The 23,618-nt window shown below is 34.0% G+C and overlaps 1 protein-coding gene across 6 annotated transcripts; it reads right to left on the reverse strand.

Moving 5' to 3' along the window:
• Positions 1-3,229: 3,229 nt before the first annotated feature.
• On the reverse strand, positions 3,230-22,447 carry LOC104899617 (probable disease resistance protein At1g15890). Of its 6 annotated transcripts, none has more exons than XM_048647869.2 (4): positions 22,289-22,446; positions 22,011-22,104; positions 6,740-6,774; positions 3,230-5,372 (listed from the first exon to the last, which is right to left on the reverse strand). In XM_048647869.2, exon 4 carries the CDS (start codon positions 5,263-5,265, stop codon positions 3,766-3,768), a length of 1,500 nt encoding a protein of 499 aa, XP_048503826.1. In that variant the 5' UTR covers positions 5,266-5,372; positions 6,740-6,774; positions 22,011-22,104; positions 22,289-22,446; the 3' UTR covers positions 3,230-3,765. The 6 variants fall into 6 exon arrangements, 5 of the variants coding, with proteins under 5 accessions (XP_048503826.1, XP_010685135.1, XP_010685134.1 ...); XM_010686833.4 differs by lacking the exon at positions 6,740-6,774 and adding an exon at positions 18,148-18,272; XM_010686832.4 differs by lacking the exon at positions 6,740-6,774.
• Positions 22,448-23,618: the final 1,171 nt, after the last annotated feature.

Genomic DNA, 23,618 nt, shown 5'->3' on the forward strand with positions numbered 1-23,618 from the left:
AGTAATCTACCAAGTTTACGTCAGTAGTTATGTTTTTATCAACTCTTTTGAGTCTTGTGAGTTTGTTAGTAATCAAAGGAGTAAAGTTGTACGTCAGTAGTTCTGTTTCTATCAACTCTTTTGAGTCCTATGAGTTTGTTGGTAAACAAAGGAGTGAAGTTTAGAGAGATGTGGGTTGATCCTCTTCCCTGGGTCATATTGTTTAATACAATTTCGAAGTGCTTTTTTGTCAGATCAATAGGCATTTTACATCTAGGTCTCCTATGTCCTATTCTTCCACATTTGACAAAAAACAAAGATTCCGTCATAACGAAAATCCACCCAATCCGGTTCACCATTTTGTGAGTCGAAATAGAAGCCTGGAATTAAAGGGTTGTTCACTGGGATTACTACTTTGGCTCTCAAAAAATCCTTAAAACCGATGAAGTAGATTTGTTATCAAAGTAATTAAAGGACTCTTCTTATTTTGGAAATGGCTGTTCTAGCTATGTGGGGTTTATTGTACATGAGAGGTAATCCTTTTACCTTAATCTAAATAGGAGCATGCAGGAAAGTTAGGGATTGATATGAGGCTTTTGCGCTACACGTAGAAAAAAGAACTAGAGCTCCGTCACAACTGGCTGATCCTAGTGCTGGTAAATTTTCCCTATCTCTAAAGTCAAGACAAAAGAAGAAGAACAACTTACCCACTTTTTTTTATTGTGATCTCATCACGGGTTGTCCATTTGAGATATACCCAGTCCTGGATAGTTCTTTCTTGAAAATCACAAACATCTTTAACCTTGCCTACCACTACATTCAGTAGAAGGCTATCCTCGAGCATTAGATCTCCTTTCGAACGCTTCTAATTTCTGACTGAATCTCCTAATTGAGGGTCCTTGACCTTGGACTAGGTTGATTATTGGAGCGATTTCCATTCTATCTTGTATGATGTAATTTGTTGGAAAAATAGAAAGAGATTTTTGGCGCTTTTCTCTAGTTTATCAGTTTTCTAAAACAAGAAATGTTTTATGAGTGTACCATTCGGGTGGGGTCTTATACTATGTTGTTAGGATTTCACTAAGTTGGGTTTCACTCTCCTTTCTTTAGAGAGATGCTCTCAAAAGTATGAGAAAAAAAAATTGAAATTTTTTAGAACGCCTTTAGCATGAGCACCTTTGTTAATGTTACCACTTCATTTAGTATTGTGGGATCTTTCTAGATAACAAAGGTGGATGCATGGGTAGTGGGCCATCAAAAATAGACTTTTGCAAGTGATAGTACTCATGCTGAAATTTCAAGCTATTCAATTGGGCCTTCAGCTTGCGCATGATTCACAGGCTACTCATATCACTATATATTCTGACTGTCAAGATGCAATTCGAACAACAAGGGAAATTAAACTCAAAAGGCTCATGATTTGTTCATTGTTTCATTGCAAACATGCTAGGAAGTGAAGCTAGAGTACACTAAGCGCACCAACAATGAGATGGCAGACCTTTTAGCGATGAAGGGAAGGAAGAATAAGAAAGAGATTAATGTATTAAGATGTTTTCCCCACCCTCCCTGCTAGGCTGCTATATTAGAAACTCTTCCATTGCGGATGCAATGTAAGTCATGTAATGCTTAGTCCCACGGTTGAACTCCTTGACTGAATTATTATTATTAGTAGTAATTGTCCGTGTGTATATATTATGAATTGAAAATTGATATCTAGTCGTTTTGCTATTAATTAATGCTTAAATTTTCATCTATTAATTTTTTTAAATTGTTAAGTCTACAAACTAACAATTTTTTCTAATATTATCCATTTCCCGCCCATGGTTGATGGAAGGATTGAGGTCACCCGCCCTATCTCCGACCCATTACTGTAGCCATACTTAAGGAAATGTGTAGAGTTCGGGAAAAAAAATTATAAATTACTCGCTCCGTCCCAAAATATAGTTCCCATTTCCCTTTTTTCACGATAATTTATGCAAGTAGAATATAAGAGAGATAGTAAAGATTTTTTGTTTATTCAAATAAAATGTATATGAAAAAATGATTTTACGAGACAGAATGGAGAATAATTGGTGAAGGAGCATTAATTGTAACATTTTGGTTGAATAAACAAAGGAAAAAAAATTCAAGAAGCAAATAAATGATGGTACACGATTTTTCTAGACAAATTACAAAAAAAATGTGGAACTAAATATAAAAATGAAAACTATATTTTGAGACACCAAAAATGAAAATGAGAACTATATTTTGAGACGTATGGAGTAATAGGTGATAGTAGTAATAGTTAGGTAGACGTTAATTACAACAATGGTAATAACAATCAATTCACTGGTGGTAGCAAAATCAATAACGGGAGAACATTAAATATTGTTAAAACCATGAAAAGTTATAGTTATTTCAATGAAGCCATAGAAAAATGAAATTATTTGAGTAACCCTCAAAACCAAAAAAAAACCTATGAAATACTAGCACGTAGATAAAGTGAAGGACGTTTCATATTAAACAAACTCTCGTTGGTCCAATATAAACATAGTTCTCGACACTCGCAACAGATAATTAACTGAAAATGAGTTCACTTATGGTACACCCGGGTGTACCATGAGCATGGTACACCCAGGTATTTTTGTAATAAACTACAATTTCAGGGGCACGTTCGTAATTTCGCCTACTCTTTCTCCTCCTCCTCTTCCCCATGTTTTCCTCTTCCGTGTACTTTCACTGCCATTTTTTCCGGCGATGCTGCCGCTGCTCATTTCTACTCCTCTATCTCTCACCGCCGGCAAAAAGTAAAGAAAAACAAAACCCATAAAAATGGAGATGTCAGCCATGGAAGAAAACTCGAAGAAGCAGCCACAATTCCAACAATGCCATTGTTGCTCGTTTGTTCTACTCTTGTTATTTTGCTCATTATTGTTCATTTGTTTAATTGTTCAGTTGTTGTTGTTTCAATTTTTCTCTCTCCTCCTTCCAAACCTTCCAAACACAACAATGGAGATCTAAAATTTGCGAAAAAAAAAAAGAAATTTCCAGATCTGAAATTGAGGAAGATGATGATGAGCAAATGACAGAGTTTGGGTAAAAGTGTGCTCATTTTCTTAAATGAGTATTAATGCTTGTTCATTTTGCATTTGCTTATTTTACTCATTTGCTCATTTTGCTCTTTGTTGATTTTGCTTATTTGCTGAAAATAGCCTTGGATGTACCATGCTCATGGTACACCCAGGTCTATTATAAAGGTTCTCACTGAAAATATTGAAAGAGTTTGTGAAATCATATTAATTGCTCAAAAAAATCCTAGATATTCTTATCTCAGCACGGAAATATATAGTATGTAGATTTTTTTTGTAAACATAGTATAAGACTAATTAAAATACTTATTTTGTTGGAAAAGACCTAATTTTTTTTTGTTTTACTTCCATTTGTTACTTCAGGCCATCTCAACATTTTCCGGCCAAAAGGTATATTTTCCGACCAAAAAGTCAATTTTTTAGCCTTGACTTTTTCCCCTCTTCTCATTAAATGGAACCAAAAAATCCGTTGTCATTAAACTTTGGTGAAAGGGAGTAAAAAAAGTCATGGCCAGAAAATGTTGAGATGGTCTAAATTAACAAACAAAAGGAAGATAATAGGTTTTTGAACAAAAAAGTTTTTATTAGGTCTTTTCCAACCTAATAGCTATTTTAATAGATCTTATCCGACAAAAAAGTTCACCGGTATGCAGCAAACTGCCAACTTGCGATCAGCTAGTTGAACTCTGACTCTGAGTTGAGTAGGTCTCGATATCCGTCAATGAACAGGTTGAGAAACCTTGTTTGCCATCTTCTTTATCCACTTGTTCATAGTCAGAATTTGACTGTTTGGTGCAACTTGAATCAAACACATTCTCTCAAGTTGATTCAGTACAGTGTGACCCTGATCATTCACAAACTTAGTTGGTCTGTCTATACCAATTAGCTTGCGATTCTTCCACTCTTTAATCATATTTAGTTTAGAAATCTGATCATCCTTGGCAAACATATTTGCAGCGACGAGAAAGCAACGTTGGACAGTGTTATCTTCCAAACAATCATACCCAAATCTGAGCTGCTCCAGTATCTTATCCTCCTCATCATGGATGCTGCTGATGGTTCCCGTCAGCTCATTTAGACGGTTTTTCCATTCCGGAAGTTCTTTAATATTAACCATGGACCGGGCTATGATAATGATAGCTAGTGGCATTCTTGCACATTCATTTGCCACTTTTACGGCTTCTTGTTTGATCCTTCGTTCTTCACGATTTGATAGCTGATGTTCATTAATTTCTCTGTTTCTGACTTCATACAAGAACAACTCCTCTGCTTCTTTCTTCTCTAGTAAGTCCATCTTCAGAGTGAGGTCGCATTGCATCCTGTTACATACATCTCTGGACAATGTACTAAACACAAGGATGCATTTCGCATCACTATTTTCTGGATTCATCTGAGACGGTATGCCTAGAAGTTCATAAGCTGGAAACTCATGTGTCACATTATCCAAGAAGAAAACTGATGGCTTGTCGGAGCCAATTTCATGGAGTTTTGCCAATAACTTTCCTGCAGTTCTTGCCTCATCGTGAGCAACATCATTTCCTAAATCAACCCACATCCCATCAGCCACACACTTCTGCAAGGCTTGGTTGTACTTTCTAGGATCATTCTCAAATTTAGGTGCCGTAGCCCAAAAAACAGCCTTGAAACCCTCCTCATCATCAAAGACTTTGTTGTAGAGGTGCTTCATGAGATTGGTCTTTCCAGCTCCAGCATGACCATATATACCGATGCATTTCACATTGCCTTCTTTCATGTCTTTGAATGCTCTATCCTGTAGCCCACGAACAGTCTCACAGATGTATTGATTCTCTTCCAAAGGTAACTTCTCGCCATGCGTTCTAACCCCATCGTATGTCAGGCCTTCCTCTAGCAACTGGTTGGCCTTGTTCACAAGCTCCTGTCCTTCCTTGTGGTGTCTCTCAATGCTGGGCACCCACTTCATACGCTTCACTTTCCACTGCCCTTCCTGGCTTCCGTCTAACACCTTTTGTGCTGACACTATGTACCCTTCTGCTTGCTTGAAGTAAGCATTCAACACATTCTTGCGCTTCTTCCCAGGTTTTCGCTCCTCAGTTCTTGCTATATTATCCATGTACTCCATTCTCCCTCTCACTTCCTTCTGTACATTATTGAGCTCAGCGCGCTTCATGTCAACCTCCACTAAACGTCTACCAGATTCATATACCATTGGCACTAACCCCAATATGGCCCCGGCCATCTTTTCTTTATCTATTAAAGCTTCTTTATATATGCTATTCACTTGGAGGTATCCATAGTAAGCCTACACAGTGGCCAATCATACAACTTGCATCCTTGCACAATTGCCTATAAAATAAGAGGAAACTGGATCACATCACACCGCAGTTTTACTCCAAATATATTAAGCAGAGAGTACACAAGGGAAAAAGAAATTTGGTCTAGAATTCTTAAAAACCGATTCTCACCTTTTAAGTGATCTAACAAGGGATTGCTAAGGAATTGTGTTAAAAGTATAACTCACATGTGATTTAGGAGTTGTCTAAAGTGAAGAAATAAAGAGAGGATCATTAAGACATAGCTAGATTGGTAGGTTACTCCATCTATCACCAATTGATTTTAGGATGGAACCCTGCCAACCTTGTATGTGGTCAAACTCTCATCTAGCGTGGATTGTGTTATCCCCAATGAAGTATTATACACTAAAATATAGCATTATATATGTTGAAAAATTATCGACTTTTTTGGGAGCTAAGATAATTAAATTTTTATTACTAAACCAATAAAATTAAACAATTTGTTAACCATTTGCTGAAAGACTTAGGCTATGTTCAGTTCACCTTATTTTTGCTTATTCCAAATTAGATCAGTTAAGATCAAATCAAACCAGACCAAATTGTTCAGATCAGATCAGATAAGTTCAGATCAGATCAAATGATTCTTATATTTAAAAACTTATTATAATTGTTATTATTATTATTGGTATCATGATTGGTATGATAATTATTATGATTATTAGTATTACTAAACGCTATTATTATTATTATTATTATTATTATTATTATTATTATTATGTTGTTGTTGTTGTTGTTGTTATTATTATTATTATTATTAATATCATTGTTGTACTTATTAATTATTAATTATTAATTATTAATATTGATCATTTTTATCAATGTCGTTGTTATTATTATAAATATCATTGATATCTTTATTTCAAGCTATTTGTGTTCAAGAAGAATAATGTTATTTTGGCATTTGTACGTGTTCTTTTTTATATTTGTTCTAATTAACAATTTTGATATGCAATGTTTTTTTTATGTTGTACATGTAAAGAACATGATAATAGTATTTTCTTCATTCCGAATCAAATGCAACAAATTCACTGTAACACATGGCGAGACATTATTTTGACCACAAATACCTATAATTACATATAAGTCAAATTATTTAAAATACATTTTATGAAAGTACGTCACGAGATGAATCTAATAAGATCCCACTTGACTCTGCTTTTCATTGTGTATAAATCAAAAATCTTAGTCAAAGTAAAAATTGTGAATAGTGGAAAAGTGGATTTTTTGTATTTGATTTGGAACAGATGAAGTATATGATGTTCTTTTTTTTAACAATTTTGGCAGTATAATATAAAGTATATGTTACTAGTTTATATAAAATATGAGTAGCAAGGGATAACCTGATGGTGTTGGCATTACCTTTAAATTTCCCCCTACACGAGATTTCAACCTATCTTTAAAAACAAAGTTTATATAGAAAAAACAACGATATAAGAAGAATATTTATAATTTTGTTCAAGATCATATGAGAATATATATTCATAGGTTTATTTATAATGAAAAAAGAACAATTGATTGATATAACAAAAAAATTATTGTTAAATGAATCTAAACATGTCATCAATATAAAAATAACATCTATCTTTTAATTTTTTATTTTGAGGGGACATCTATATTTTATTTTTAGTATGTGTTCTTTAAATATATTTTGTATGCTCTTTCAATGTATGTTCTTTTTTATATTATCATTATATGTTCTTTCATTACTACCTGAATTCTTATTATAAATAGACATTAGACATGAACAATATGTTTTTTTTTATTATAAACAATATATTTTTTTAACCTTAAATATGTAATCTTTTATTTTTAATTGTATGTTCATATACTATGTGTTCTTTTTTTTAAAAAAAAAGTATTATGCTATAATAATAATAATAATAATAATAATAATAATAATAATAATAATAATAATAATAATAATATAATAATAATAACATAATAATAATAATAATAATAATAATAATAATAATAATAATAATAATAATAATAATAATAATAATAATAATTATTATTATTATTATTATTATTATTATTATTATTAAAAGTTGTGTACAGTTTTAAAATAATAATAATATTAGTAATAAAATATTTTATAAATGATAAGTTCAGATCAGATAAGTTCAATTTAGATAAGATCGGATAAGATAAGTTCAGATCAGACCAAATCAGAAAAGATAAGTTCAGATCAGTAAAAATCAGGTGAACTTTTTTTTTTGACAGAAAATCAGTTGTTTATTCATTCAAAAACTCCAAATCAGAGAGTACAAATTGATGCGCCTCTATAGGCACTTCTTCCATCCACACTCTTAACTCTCCCACATTACAACTGATATGGGCAAGGTTATGTGCTACTTTGTTACCCTCGTGACCTACAAAAGCATAAGAGATACTACGACATGATTTCGCCAGCTCCAAAATATCCCTGCAGATAAACCCGAAGCTTGTTTGGTCCTCACTACCATGCTTTAGCTGGGTGATTAATTTTTGACAGTCACTTTCAAGCACTACATCTCGCAGCCCCACATCAATGGCAATAGAGAGCGCCAGACGAGCCGCTAGAGCCTCAGCTTCACTTACGTCCAATCTTCCATGAACCATCATCAATGGGCATATTCTATCCACCCCAATTTTCCTTTTGAAAAGGTTATCACACACAGGTAAACCATTGTGAATGGCTCTCCACCCAAAATGACGGATTTTATTTGGTATGCTCGCCTTCCACAGCTTGTTCCAGACCTCGATGTCGCCTGAGGAGGACGAGGAGGTTGCCCTCCCTTTTCGCTCCTGCAACTCCACATGATACGCACTCCTAACTGTGAAATTTCCTTTCTTTGAGTGGTGCCACGCCCAGCCATCCGCACAAGGAAACAAAGGTAAAGGAATTCGCATAATCGCTTCCTTCTCCCATTTTGAAAAACATCTCTGCAGCACCTGCGAATTCCACTTCCCATCTCTTATTAATTCCTGCACCAGTCTCGGCCTCTCCTCATCTTCAATGGCTTGTGAGAATACCCGAAAATTTGGTAGTTGGGGTACCCATGGGTCTTCCCATATATCAATTGAACTTCCTCCTCCCACCACTTTCTTCAAACCTCTTTGCAGCAAATCTCTTGCAGATAAAATTGATTTCCAAGTGAAGCTAGCCACAGGGCTAACTTTTATATCAAGAAAAGAACTATTGGGAAAATATTTCTATTTGAGAATCTTCGCTACGAAAGATGCCGGGTACTTCACCAATCGCGACGCCTGCTTGGCCAGTGGAGCTTTACTGAAAACGGACAAATTCCGCATTCCCAAGCCCCCCACTTTTTTGGCCCCATATACCTTCTCCCATGCTACCCATGCAGTCTTACGTTCATCTTTTCTTTGACCCCAAAAGAAGTTCCTGCATAAGCTCTCAATCTCCTTCAGAATACTTTCCGGGATAGCAAAACACTGCATAGCATACGTTGGTATGGACTGGGCTACAGATTTAATCAGAACTTCCCGACCTGCTTGAGATAAGAAACTTCCTTCCATCCTTTAAGCTTTTTCAGGACCCGCTCCTTAATTTTCTGGAAAACTCGTTTTTTTTATCCACCTACAAAAGTGGGTAAACCAAGATATTTTTCATGTCCTTCTACAGCCTTAAAATTTAACTTCATCTGAAGCATATCTTGCTTTTCTTGATCAATGTTTCGACTAAAAGACACTTCTGATTTTTCCATATTTAGCTTTTGACCTGACGCAGCTTCATAGATTGAAAGAATATCAAGCACCTTATCAACTTCATCTTCATTCGCCCTGGTGAATAACAAGTTGTCATCTGCAAAAAATAGATGTGAAATAGCATCTACTTTTTTCCCAATTTTCAGACCATGGATTTCTCTCTTCGCTTCAGCATCTCTAAGAAGAGTAGATAGCCCTTCTGCACACAGTATAAACAAAAAGGGGGATAATGGATCTCCTTGTCTCAGCCCCCTAGTTGGGCAAAAAGATCTAGACGGCTGACCATTTATCAGTATAGAGAAAGTAGGGGAACTAACACACTTCATAATCATAGTCACATAGCTCCGAGGGAAGCCCAGTTTAAGCATCATTTTCTCCAGAAACACCCACTCCACTCTGTCATAGGCTTTACTCATGTCCAATTTCAATCCCAAAAAGCCTTCTTTTCCCTTCTTCTTTTTTCTCAGATAATGGAAACATTCATAAGGAACCAGGATGTTATCTGTAATCATCCTTCTTGGAACAAAACCACTTTGTGATTCATGGATAATCTCAGGGAGGATTTTTTTCAGTCTATTAGCCAGCACCTTAGACACAAGTTTATACATTACATTACAAAGACTAATTGGTCTGAAATCAACAGGTGAGACACATTGTTTCTTTTTTGGGATCAAAGCAATAGAAGTTTTATTTAACGAAGCTATGTCACCCTCGTTATTTAGAATATCCAGCACTTTCCCACTCACCTCTGCACTCACAATATCCCAATATTTCTGATAGAAGAGGGCACACATACCATCAGGACCCGGGGATTTTGTCGGGTGCATTTGTTTTAGGGCCACACGAATCTCCTCCTCTGCATAAGGCGCCTCCAGCGTCCGCTTCAAAACATGTGATACTTTTGCTTGAACTTTTTCGACGCACGACAGTCACTATATCCACTTGTTCATTTGATTTAAAAAGCCCCTCAAAATATCGAACAAAAACTTCAGCCACCTCCTCTTCCTTCACATATTCATTCCCGGCCTCATCACGTATGGTCCCAATATGATTTCGCACCACTCGTTGTTTAGCTTTAGCATGGAAAAACTTCGTGTTTTGATCCCCATGTTGTAGCCATTCTTGACGACTTCTTTGCTTCCAGTATATTTATTCTCTTCTCTCTAACTCATCCATTCTTCCATCTAGAGCTCTCATATGTGCTATAACTTCCCCCGTTTGCGGCTCCTCCATGAGTTTCGCCATTTGATCCCGACATTGTCTCATTTCTTTCGCGAACTCTCCAAACTTCACTTTACTCCATCTCTGCAGTTTTGTCGCCACCCTTGTCACATTTGTCACAGCATCCTCCCCACTACTCCACGCCTGCTTGATAACCTCCACACACGCATCGTCCCTCCCCCACATCTCCTCAAAACGGAACAGCTTCCTCTTCCTTCGCTCCTTCTGGACCCCGACGTGTTTCCGAATGCTCACAAGCATAGGAAGATGGTCCAATCGTCTTTTTTCTAGATGTGTTACAAAGGAGCCTTCATACATATTCTTCCATGCAAGATTCCCAAAACATCTATCGAGCCTTTCCTGAATATTTTTTTCTCCCCCTTGATTATTAGTCCAGGTATAGTGATGTCCTATGAAAGACAAATCTTCAAGATGATAGTATTCCACCATTTTTCGAAAATGATCCGCATCCGAATACTTAATGTCCGCTCCTCCTTGTTTTTCGTGAGACCACAGCATGAGGTTGAAATCACCACCACAAAGCCATGGTGTACATGCGTCCACATAAAGATCCTTCAGTAACAACCCCGTTTTTTCTTTATTCTCCTCCTCCGGCCAACCATACACTCCTGTGAAACGCCAACTCTCCCCATTATTATCCTCAATCATTGCGTCAATATGGTTCTCAAAAAAAGACATAATATTTACATCCCACCCCTCCTTCCATAGCAACGCTAAACCTCCCTTACGAGATCGACCATGGCCCAAGTAATCTACAGCTAACATTCCTTTCATCTTCAATTTCATTCTCACCTTTTCCATTTCAATTTTTTTTTTGTTTTGTTTCCTGCAAATATACTAAAAAAGGATGCTCCGTAATCACTATGTGCCGCAACGCATTGACTGCCGGGATGCTTCCCAAACCCCGACAGTTCCATAAGAGGATTTCATTCATTGACCACCAAGAGCCCATAGAGTGGGGCCCGCCACATTTTTCACAGTGTCATCCTCCAACATATAATCTGGACCACTCCACTCTACTATTCGCCTTTTGTTGGTTCCATCCTTACCTTCAAGAGTGTGATCTCCTTCCCCCTCCTCTCCCTCTCGTATCTTCCTTCGAGTGCTCACTTGTACAGCCTCACTTTTTTCTTTCCCTCCAGACTCCATGTTACTTCTTTTCCACCCCTTCTTTTTCTTTTCCATTCCATCCAGTATCTCTTTCATAGTTTGTTCATTCCCATTTGCCTTCTCCGTTGCCTTACTGCCAGCTTTAGAGACCCCTATACTCACACTCTTCCCTCCTCCTTCATCCACAATACCCTCGGTCCTACCACTTGCATGATCTCCCTTAACATCCACATTGTTTGTAATTACCACATCCTCCTGCAGAGCACAAGAAGTTAGTTGTTTTAGGACCCCACTTACTTGCTCATTAATAGTACTATCCGGGGGTGGGCGTGGTTTAGTAACAAAGAGAGCTCGTGCACACGACTGTTTTCCAGATTCTCCCCTCCATTCTCCCGTCATACTCCTTTTCCATGGTGATGCTTTCATCCATCCCCCATAAGGCATGGTAGCATCGTCCTCGTCGCTACGCATTTCACAATCTTTGACACCATGTCCCATCTTCCCACACCATAAACAGAATAATGGTGGCTTTTCATACTTGACTTCAAAATACTCCTCCACCCCTCCTCTCATCTTCACCTTGATTCGCCTTATTAAAGCTTTTCTGACATCGATCTTAACTCTGAGTCTTATGGATTTGTCTATTCTCATAGACCCTGAACTATCCATTTTAATGAAAGTTCCAATCTTGCTGCCAATGGCTTCCACATTAACAGTGTTTAAGCGTCCCTTAAATGGTAAATTGTAAACCCTAACCCACATGGGAAGTTCATAAAGATTCATGTCCGAGGGTTTAATGTGCCCTACTATGTCTTCCAATGTTATGGCATGTTTGTCAAAATGCCATGGTTGATCTTCGACCACTCTTTGCTTGTCCTTCCAGTGATGGAATTGAAAAACAAAAGCATTCTCACCAATACTACTAGTGAAAGTATTGGGTCAAACCGTCTGACCAATACATATTGTCAGACGGGCTGCCCAGTACTGTACAATTTTAATTTGCTTTGTTACGCAGAGCGAGTACCCCTACTTCTCTCATATTGAAGAAAGCCACTTTTCAGAATTTGAATTTCAGAAACTCCACTCCACTCGGCGCATCTTTCTCTCTCCTCATCATCTGTTTCAATCTAGGTTTTGGAAAGTTGAGCTATGAGCTGCTGATATTTCCACCACTTTCCGAGTTCGTTTCGAGTTGCCGAAATCGGAGCTACCACGGCGGTGACCTGGCATTACTGTCGTGGGTGATCGGAACTCCTGATCATCGCCACTGGAATAATTCATACCTTGGGCCAATGGTATATATGGAGAGAGATAAAAGATAAGTCCAAATACATAAGGAACCGATTTCTTCTTGATAAACTACTGCAACAATGGCGACAGATGGTTGTGAGGTGATGGAAGAAGACATTTGACTCCAACAAAAAGACCTCATGAAGACCTCATAAAATCAAAAAGACCTCATGAAGACATTGATGAAGAAGACGATGGGATAATTACAACAAAAAAGAAGGGAAAATTTTTAAGAGAAAGAGATGAACTCCAAAACTTTTGAAGGTGATAAAAATTTTGTGAAAGAAATTGCAGCGAAGCAGAGGTGACGGGAGGAGAGAGAAAATGATGTTCAGTCTTCATTCTTTTCCTATTTTCCAATTTCAGTTGGACTTTGTTTTGTTTCAGTTGGAATTTATTTTGTTTCAGTTGGACTTTGTTTTGTTTCAGTTGGACTTTCTTTTGTTTCAGTTGGACTTTCTTTTCTTTCAGTTGGACTTTCTTTTCTTTCAGTTAGACTTTCTTTTCTTTCAGTTGGACTTTCTTTTCTTTCAGTTGGACCAACTGAAAGAAATAATGGGCCAACTGAAAGAAATAATGGACTAACTGAAACAAAATGAAGACTACCTGAAGAAAAATGTAGACTACCTGAAAAAGAATAAAGACCAACTGAAACCCAAGTAAGTCTAACTGAAGCACAAAAACCCACTGAAAAACAAAGAAGACTAACTGAAAACAAAATGAAGACTACCTGAAAAAAATTGGAACCACCTGAAAAAAATGGAGACTACCTGAAAAAAATTGGAACCACCTGAAAGTCGTCCGACCAAGATTATGGTCGGACGAGTCCGACACAATACGTTCTCATACTACTAATATCAAGACCATGTTTCGGTTGCCATACGTTTTTCATCGTCTCCATGAAGGCATTTATATTTATCCTACGCTTCGTCCAAATCTTGCCCACCAATCCCAATTCTATTCTCGCATCCTCATCCTTCGCTTCATCCTCCTGCCATACAATTGCCCCATCTCCCTATTCCGTATTTTCGTCATCTAAAATAGCACCTTCAGTTGCTTTAGTGCTATGGTAATCGTCTCTTATTTCATTTTGTTTGATGATTTCTCCTTCCCCCTGATTGAGGGACGAAGACGCCATGTGTACCTAGACAGATTTTCGAGAAGAAATTCGAAAATCTCCCTCGAAAAGGGAACCCTAGAATAGCCTAGAACTACCTTCCCAAGGAAAACCTAGAGGGAACCTAATTCCACAAAATCAGGTGAACTTAACATAGCATTAGTAATAACAGCGAACGGTCAATTTCAATTGTTTGGTTTTAAGTCAAACCATTCAACCTTAATAGTTTAATTCATTAACTTGTAGAACATATCAGTTACTTAATTAATGCTTATGGTTAACAAGAAAATATTTTTTTTTGCACAGCTACTTATTTTTTTAATTAGTTGAAATATGTATGCTTTGATTTTTAAACTAGTTGACATATTTTATTTTGCACAGCTACTTATTTTTTTAATTAACTTGTTGAGCATATCAGTACACCCTCCGTTCCAAAATATTGTTCCCATTTCCATTTTGGGTGTCCCAAAATATAGTTCCCAATTCCATAATTAGTTCCACATTTTTCCATAATTTGTCTAGAAAAATCGTATCCCATCATTTATTTTCTTTTTGAAATTTATTTTTTCCTTTGTTTATTCAACCAAAATGTTACAATTAATGCTCTTTCACCAATTATTCTCCACTCTCTCTCTTAAAATCATCTTTTCCCATACAACATTTATCTAAATAAACAAAAAAAATTTTACTATCCCTCTTAGATTCTACTTGCATAAATTACCGTGAAAAAAGAGAAATGGAAACTATATTTTGGGACGGAGGGTGTACTAATTTTTACCGAAAAGTTTAGGCTCATATATAATATAAAATTTTAAATAAATTGTTACCAATTTTGCAACTAATAAAAGAATGGAGGTTGTATTCTCATGATGGGCTTGGCTTCAATTTATTCGTAGTCTGGTTACTTGTCTCCATCAGGGGTGGACCTATAAAGGATTCTGGGTGGCACAACCCTCCAAAAATTATTTTCCTGTTTTTTTTTTCATTTCGTCAAACATTTTTTTAAGATAAGATGAAGGAGACTCACTTAAAAGAAAATAAGGAGAAATCCTCAAATGAATCTCATGAAAATTTGATTCCTAGACCTCAAAAATAAAAGGTAGGGAGCGATATCACTATTCTACGACCTCAACTTCTTCCTCTCGTCAAACATACAATACATACTAGATAAAAGAATTTTCCCCGTGAACAATTCATAGAATGGAATGTGCTCCAATGGGTAGAGGGGCAGCAGAAAGTGTTAGGTTACTTAGGTATGCATGATTAATTGAGCGCTGTTCAATTATTGGGGTAATCAAATTAATAAGATTTTGGCTATAGCTTCTTTTTTCTTTTTATAAACAATGATGTTTTCAGTAAATTACCGAAAAGGCTATAACTACATTTTCAGTGTAAAACGATTTTCATGGAAAACAATTTACAATGTAAAACAAAATTCCAAAATTAATTTTTTGTTGTTTGGTTCCATATAAGAAAAATGATGAAACGAAAGGAAAATGAAAGGGAGAGTAAGATGGTAGTGAGAGGAATGTAAGAGAGAGATAAGGAAAACAATTTTCCCTTCATTTTGAAGGGAAAATGGTTTTCCATTACTGTGAGAGTAATTTACCCCAAGAAAAAATGATTCTACACTCTTTTGACAACCAAACAATGTAAAACCGAAAATAGAGGAAACTAATTTTCCAAAAAAATATTTTACGCCCTATCAAACGGAGCCTTAGTCAAATGAACTTTTTTGGTTATAACTTTTTTTTAAAAATAACAATATTTTTTTTCATTTGAAGCTTATTTATATCCTTTCTATTTAATATCCACTGTATTCGTTGTTTATAGACCAACCATTCATATATTATTCTATCCAACTTTGAATCTTTAACCATTTTATCACACTTATAAATATTGATCCATTCATTTTTTTTTTTTTTAAAAATGTAGCAATTTAACTATATATGCACTTTCTATATATCAAGTCAGACCAAGCCAAATTTATGTTATTATATAAGATGTTGATCTTATTAATCTATCTATATACTCTGTAGTAATTTGTAATTATTAACTTCTTATACTTTTGTGTTTTGGAGTATAAAAGTCATATAGTAAAAAAAAAGGATGGAGTTCAAAAATGAAATAATTTTCAATAGCTGATATGAACGATATAAGTTTTAGATTTTTCATTCCTACAACTCAACTTCTCATTGTCATGTGATGAAATTATTGTTCGATTTCTTTATTATATTCTTTACTTTCATAGATTGTTTAATTAGTTAGGATCCCCTCAAACTTATAATCCTGGATCCGCCTCTGATCTCCACCTACATTTCCATGTTCATTGTTGAGGATAATAGTGTACATAGTCGCGAGGACGGAGGGGTACCTAGAAAATTAAAACCCTATGCTGCTATTTTTAACCTTTCAGGTTATGTTCAGATCAAGTTGGATCAATTTTTCCTTACACAACCGAGTGGTGATTGGGATTATTGTGCCTCAGGTGTAAAGACTCACAACCCTTGAAGCTAGTTCTCATTAGAACTAGGGATAGGTTGGGTTCTAATGAAAACCCTCTTATGGTGGAAACCGTGAGAACCACTTAAAATGAGCAAAAGTATTAAATGAGTAGAAAACATTAGATGAGCAAAAACGTAAAATGAGTAAAAATGTAAAATGAGCAAAACATAAAATGAGAATAAAAAAAATTAAATGAGTGTAAACACAAATTTTAGCAGACCAAAAACGCAAAATGAGCAAAACATAAAATGACCAAAAATGTTAAATGAGAAAAAACAACAAAAAATAAGCAAAAAGTTGTGAAATGAGCCAAATCTTTGTGAAATGAGGGGAAAAAAAAATGAGAGGCTCTCACGATTTTCACCATAAGGGTGGTTCTCATATGAACTTAAACACACACAGGGTCGGGATCCAGTGAGAATGGATTCTTATGTGAGAACATATATCTTATATGAAAATATATTTATGTTTAGAACATTTATAGACAATACTTTTTAGAACATATGCAGTACTTTTTAGAGCATACTTAATTTTTTGTTTTTAGTAGGGGTGAAAGTTCGGTGTGCGATTTGGATTAGGGCCTAATCCAATCCGATCCGAATAAAATTTGGATTTAAATTTTTCAATCCGAATCCAAACCAATTAGGGTTTGAATCCGATCCAATCCAATCCGAAATTTCATACTCTAGATTGGATCCGATCCGAAAATCCAATTTTTTTAAAACTCTAGTTTTTCGATGAAATAAATAAAGCACAACAGCAGCCTAGTAGATTTAGGAAATGAGTAATTGAGTGCAGTTAGTGTTTTAGGGGAAGGATTGAAGTGCTATGTGTACTGGGCTATGGAGTAGTTTTTTTATAATAAAAAATCAGTTAAGCACTTAAGCCCAATCCAGATACATAAGACAAGACATATTACTATTCGGTTATATTGGATTTTTGGATCCAATTACCCTCAATCCAATCCGATCCGAAAATCCAATTTTTAAAAAAATCTCAATCCGAATCCAATCCGAACACAGTTCGAATCCGATCCAAATTACTAATTCGGATTGGATTGGATTGGATTTTGGATTTTATCCGAATAACTTTCACCCCTAGTTTTTAGAACATATTCAACACTTCTTAGAACATATGCAACATTTTTTTAGAACAATAATTTATAGAACATATGCTATGATTTTTAGACTATGAACAAACCTTTTCACGTAAGAACCTAATCAGCACAAATACAAATATTTATATATACATGTTTTTTAATTTCAAGTTTATGTTTTAATTATTTCAAGTATGTTCTAAAATTATTTTAAGTGTGTTCTATGTTTTTCCAAGTATGTTCTAAATTGTTTTTAACATGTTCTAAATTGTTTCAAGTATGTTATACATGATTATAAGTACATCCTAATTAATTCCAATAAAATTTTAGAACATGAACACCATTTTGTAGAACATATATATAAACTATATCTCATATCATACATAATAGCTTTTAGAACATATGTAATACCAAATATGTTAAATCACAATGTGAGACGAACTCATCTTATCTCAACAAGCTTTAAATTGCTACTTAGCAATAACTAAACATCATCATCTATCATATCAAATGATCAAAATCATGTACCATCAACACAATTATAACAATTATTTTAGAACACGAATTTCCAAAGTTTAGAACATGAAATAACAAATTTTAAAACATGAAATAAAAAATTTTAGAACATGAAATTCAACCTAAATAAAATCGAAATTCAAAATTTTTGATAAAGAGTTCGTTAAACTTGGTAAGAACCTCTGTTGAATTCATGTCACTTTGCTGATTTATATATGAAGAACTTTGTTGAATTTTATCTTGAATTTGCTTGAGTTTATTTGAGGAGAGAGAATGGTTATTCTTGAGTAGTGAAAATGGTCATCCTGAGAAAAGAGAACAAATATGTATTCGCTCCATATAAGTTGAATCTTTTATAATAAAAATTTGTTGCACTTGTGAAAAACTTGATTGAAGTTGAACTTGTAGCTTCAACTAAGTCTACTTGAGGAAAGAAAATGGGTATTCTTAAGGAGAGATAATTAGTCTTTTAGAGGAGAGAGAGATGAAATAAATTCGTAATTAATGAATGTGAACTAAAAATTAAAGATTGAATTTCAGAAAATTTAACAAAGAATTTAGTAATATTTGTGAAGAAGTAGGTTGAATTTGAGTTTAAAACTTTAATGGATTCTATTTGAGGAGAAGACATAATTCAGAATATATTACTTAATTTATAGAACATTGGATGTGTTTTCACATAAGAAAGTGTTCTCATCACATAAAAGAGGTGTTCTCACAAGAGTCTTCCCCTATACATATACTAGCTTTTAATTAACGCGATGCGTTCGACGACATCTCCCCCAAAATAAACTACTCCCCCCAATTACCATACCCATATTAATATTTATGAATTTCACGTAATTTTTTTTTTCTCTTTGTATTCAATTGCACATTATCTTCATCACTTTCCCCCAATTCAAACCACAAACTCGATTTTTTCTTTCTCTATTCAATTGAGACCGTTGATTATTAGCTGAGGATTATTTCAAGCAAGTTGCAGAGTTGGTTTTGACGGTCATGGAATTGACTTTCGCTCAGCCCGTCATGGATCGCCAAGCTTGCTTGTAGTCATGGCCCAAGCTCTGCAGTTTATGTTGAAACTCGATTATGGGCACAATTTTTTGAATTTAATATATGGGTTTAAGTATTTTTTTGATTTTTCCCAAATCCGAGTTCTCATATTATGTCTTAATTCTTTTTTAATATCTTGTCACGAATATTAAAGTTATATTAACGAAATTTGATTTTTTGATTTTTAATATATGGGTTTAAGTATTTTTTTTCACAAATTCTTTTTAAAATATGGGCGGAAAAATAATTCAAGTTCTCATATTTTTTTATCCAGGGCACGAATATTGAAGTCATTTTTAACGAAATTTTATTTTTTGACCATTTATGATGTAATTTTAATCTGAACTTCAACTATATTCGAATTAAATTTTAAATAAACTGTAATTTAATTTAAATTTTTTTTTGGAAAAAAAAATAATACAAGTGTACAACACATATTCGTAAGAGCTACTGTAATTTGAGTTTGATTTTACTCGAATAATTTTAAGATTTACTGAACATAGAACAACACACATAATTTTATTTTTAATAACGAACTGCATACATGATTAACGGTAAAGAATCGCCAAATTTCAGAGTTCTGTATTTGAATATGTCGTGAAGCTTCAATCTATAAAGAGAATTGTTTTTTTTTTTTTTTTGGAGTTTGTGTTTGTAATTGAGTTTGTGTTATGGAAAAAATTGATTTGGGAGGATGTTATGTCGTGTAATTTTTTATGTTATTGTATTTAGTATTAATGTGTGGTAAGTTCTTGATTATAAATCTTTTTGATTGAATCTTTTTTATTGACAAGTTTATGTATTGAATCTTATATGACTTGATTGAGCTTAAGTTTGATTTGATTGATATTTTTATTTTGGCAAGTTTATGCATGGAGTTGGGGTTGAATAGGTGGCCAGAGGTTGTTTGTGGAAACTTGAAATGTAATATCTATATTCGGGGCATTAAAGTAAATTCCAAGGAGAACATTATTGCTCGTCCTTGGCTTACATAATATATATATATATATATATATATATATATATATATATATATTATATATATATATATATATATATATATATATATATTAGATCATCAAAATTGAATGGACTAGATACTTAGCTTCTTGTGTCATTTAATGACATATTTTGTAATTTGCAACTTTGCAAACTATTTCACAGTTTCTTTACTTTTCAGCGATTTTATTTACTTTTCAATCGATTTTATCTATTTTTATTTAGCTTTACTTTTACAGAAACTGTGAACCAGTTTTGTAGGTTTTTATTTAATTATAAAATGTCATTAATGACACATGAAGCATCTTGAGCATCCATTTATGATTATAGGCCCTTAGATCATAAAAGTTGAATGGTCTAGATACTTCTTGTATCATTTAATGACATATTTTGTAATTTTGCAACTTCACAAACTAGTTTCAGATTTCTTTAATTTTCAGCGATTTTATTTACTTTTCAATCGATTTTATTTACTTTTCAATCGATTTAATCTACTTTTATTTAGCTTTAATTTTACGGAAGTTGAAAATTTTTTGTGAGTTTTTAATTAATTATAAAAATGTCATTAATGATACACAAAACATGTTTGAGCATCCATTTATGTTCTCATTTATAAATTGACAAAAAAAGATCGATTCTCATTATTCTTATTTCTTACCATAAGGGAGCTATGACATGAACCTATTTTATATATTTATTTATGGGTGTTGCTAAACGCAACCTCACTTTAGTAACGCAGCCTTAAAAAAACCCCAAAAAACCCTTATTATTATATTCTTTCTAAAAACCCTTTCTCTCTCTAAAAATATTCTCTCCTCCTCTCTAACTATTAGATATTAAAAACTTCATTGAAGATCTCTACAAATTTTAAATTGATATTCAATGGACCATAATTTTGACCCAATTGTGTTTCAATCTTTTTTTTGATCCAAAATCTGATGTAAGTTGTAAAAAAAAATTTGTAATTATGATTGAAGTCGTGAATTTAATTTCGCAATTACGATTCAAGTTGTGAATTTTTTCCGCAAATTCGTAATGCATGATTAGTCTGTTTCGTGTAGACTACACGAAACAGATGATTCTGTTTCGTGCAGACTACACGAAACAGATGATTCTGTTTCGTGCAGACTACACGAAACAGATGATTCCGTTTCGTGCAATCTGCACGAAACAATTGAATCTGTTTCGTGCACCTTGCACGAAATACTAAATCATCAATTTGCGCCAACCAGCCAGAATTTTTCAAAAAAATTAACCCTAGAACTAACCGATTTGCGCCAAAGTCGTGAAATTTGGTTAAAAATCAAGACCCAATTCGAATTGCATGAAGCCAATAACATAACTCATGTAAATCGCTCCAAAAGATGGAGAATTGGATACAAATTATTCTTGAATCAGCCCCAATTTGTTCAACATCTGAAGAGGACGAAGAGGGAAGATGGAGAGAGAGGAGTGATTAGAGAGAGAAATGGGGAAATCACCCCATATGATGGAGAATTGGGTACAAATTAATATTGAATCAGAAACATCTTCAAGAGGACGAAGAAGGAAGAAGGGAGAAGGAAGAAGAAGAGAGAGAGGGGAGTGGAGAGAGGAGTAGTTAGAGAGAGAAATGGGTTTTAAGGTTAAGGGTATTTTAGATATTTTGTAGGGTTGTAGTAGTAAAGTGAGGTTGTATTTAGCAACCATGTTATTTATTTATTTCAATATTTACATATAAAAATATCGGCTCAGCCCCGATCGGCGGCCGTTGAGGTTGTCCATTCAACTGTAAAAGACATGGCCTAAACACGGTTAAAGACACTACGTATAGTCAAAGATCTTGACAACAAATACTCATAAAGACGGTATAGTTAAAGATCTATATGAAACAATGAAGAGAAAGCATACAAACTATATATTTATATTACTAACTTTTTCTTTTGACGGGATTACTAACTAATCATTGTGAAGTAGTTAAATCAAATAAATCAGCAAAAATAGAAACTCACCAAATAAATTTCAAAGTTTCAGTTACCACCATCGTGGGATATTGGGATGTGTGCTTGCTTCCATAACCGGTATGGCGGTATCCGTAATTTCAGCCTGACATGAAATGATTACCCAACACAGAAAAAAGGGAGTTAGTACTTAGTAGTACAACTTTCAGTTCAGTGCTGTTGAACTTGATTAATACTACTATATAAATGATAAATTATTGTCTAATTATTATGTAATTTCTTGGTTCAAGCGATGAAGCGACATATCATTGAAGGTATGATGAACATACCTAGAAAATTCATACCGGATGAAGACTTTGGTCATATGTAAATAAAGAGTATGGTTTATAGATCTGCATTGGAGGAAGGAGCACCATAACTTCAGAGGAGTATTAGAGATTAGAGAAGACGACTTTGTCAAGTCTTTCTTTTCTTTATTTTTTTTTTTAATTTAGTAGTAAGCCTTGTAGTCTAGCAGCACTAGGATTTAGGCTATGTTCAGTTCACCTTATTTTTGCTTATTTTAGATCTAATCAGATTAAGCTAGATCAAATCAGAAAAAATAAGTTCAGATCAGATCATGTTTATATTTAAAAACTCATTATTACTATTAAATATCTTTCATTATATATTAGTAAAAATTATAATAATTGAATTAATAAAGTACTCATTGAGACGAATCAAACAAGACCCCACATGACTATATTTTTTCTTATATATTGAGAAAAAATCTAAAAGATTCTCTCTAATTATAAACAATATCAATATTCTAAGTGACAAAGATAAAAAAAAAATACAAAGGGAGTATTATTATTTACTAGTACGTTTGTTCCAATTCATTACCTTAATTATGATGATCTTTGTTTCTTAGATAAGAAACCTAATTACACTCTTTATGTAACTATGTCTTCTTCTCTTAGACTTCCAACTCAAGAACTATGTTCTTCTCTTGGAGTTCCAACTCAGGAACTTCACTCGTTATCTTTATAAATCACCATTATTTTAATTCATGAACCTTGCACACATAAAACTTATAAACCTTGTTAGTTATTACTTTAGTTTGTCATTATCTAAAACATATTGACTCAACAATTTCTCCCTTTTTTGATGATGACAAACCAAGACAAAGTAATATAAAAACTAACATAAATAAAATATTATATAACAATGCAAGATCATGTTAAGTAGAGAATGAACCAGTATAAGAACAATAAATAAGCTACTTTGCCATTATCTTCCCGCTTTTGACATCATCAAAAAACGTTTTGTTTTTCAAGAATCTATGATCAATCTTCCAAACTTAAAGTGACACTACACCACCATAAATATATAATTAATGATCAAACATGAGTTGAAAATTTCCATTTTGCTCAAACATCAATCTAGTAATATTAGTCATCCTAATGCACATGTTAATCACTTAATTAAAGAAGCTAAAGCATACTAAACATAAACCACCACTTTACCAAAGTGCAATCCATAGAGAAGAAAACATATAGAATGTTCAATAAAATTCAAAGAGAAGATCAAAGACTCATTTTTATGAAGGAATGGTTGGAATAGGCTAAATGGATAAAAAAATATATAAATTGGTCACTTGTTCCTCCATCATTACCGTTC

This window comes from Beta vulgaris, chromosome 7, assembly GCF_026745355.1.
Source record: "Beta vulgaris subsp. vulgaris cultivar EL10 chromosome 7, EL10.2, whole genome shotgun sequence".
Lineage (NCBI taxonomy): Eukaryota > Viridiplantae > Streptophyta > Magnoliopsida > Caryophyllales > Amaranthaceae > Beta > Beta vulgaris.

What these genes read in the sequence shown, in the direction of transcription:
- LOC104899617 (XM_010686832.4), bottom strand. Translation starts at nt 5,265, where the DNA reads ATGGCCGGGGCCATATTGGGGTTAGTGCCAATGGTATATGAATCTGGT.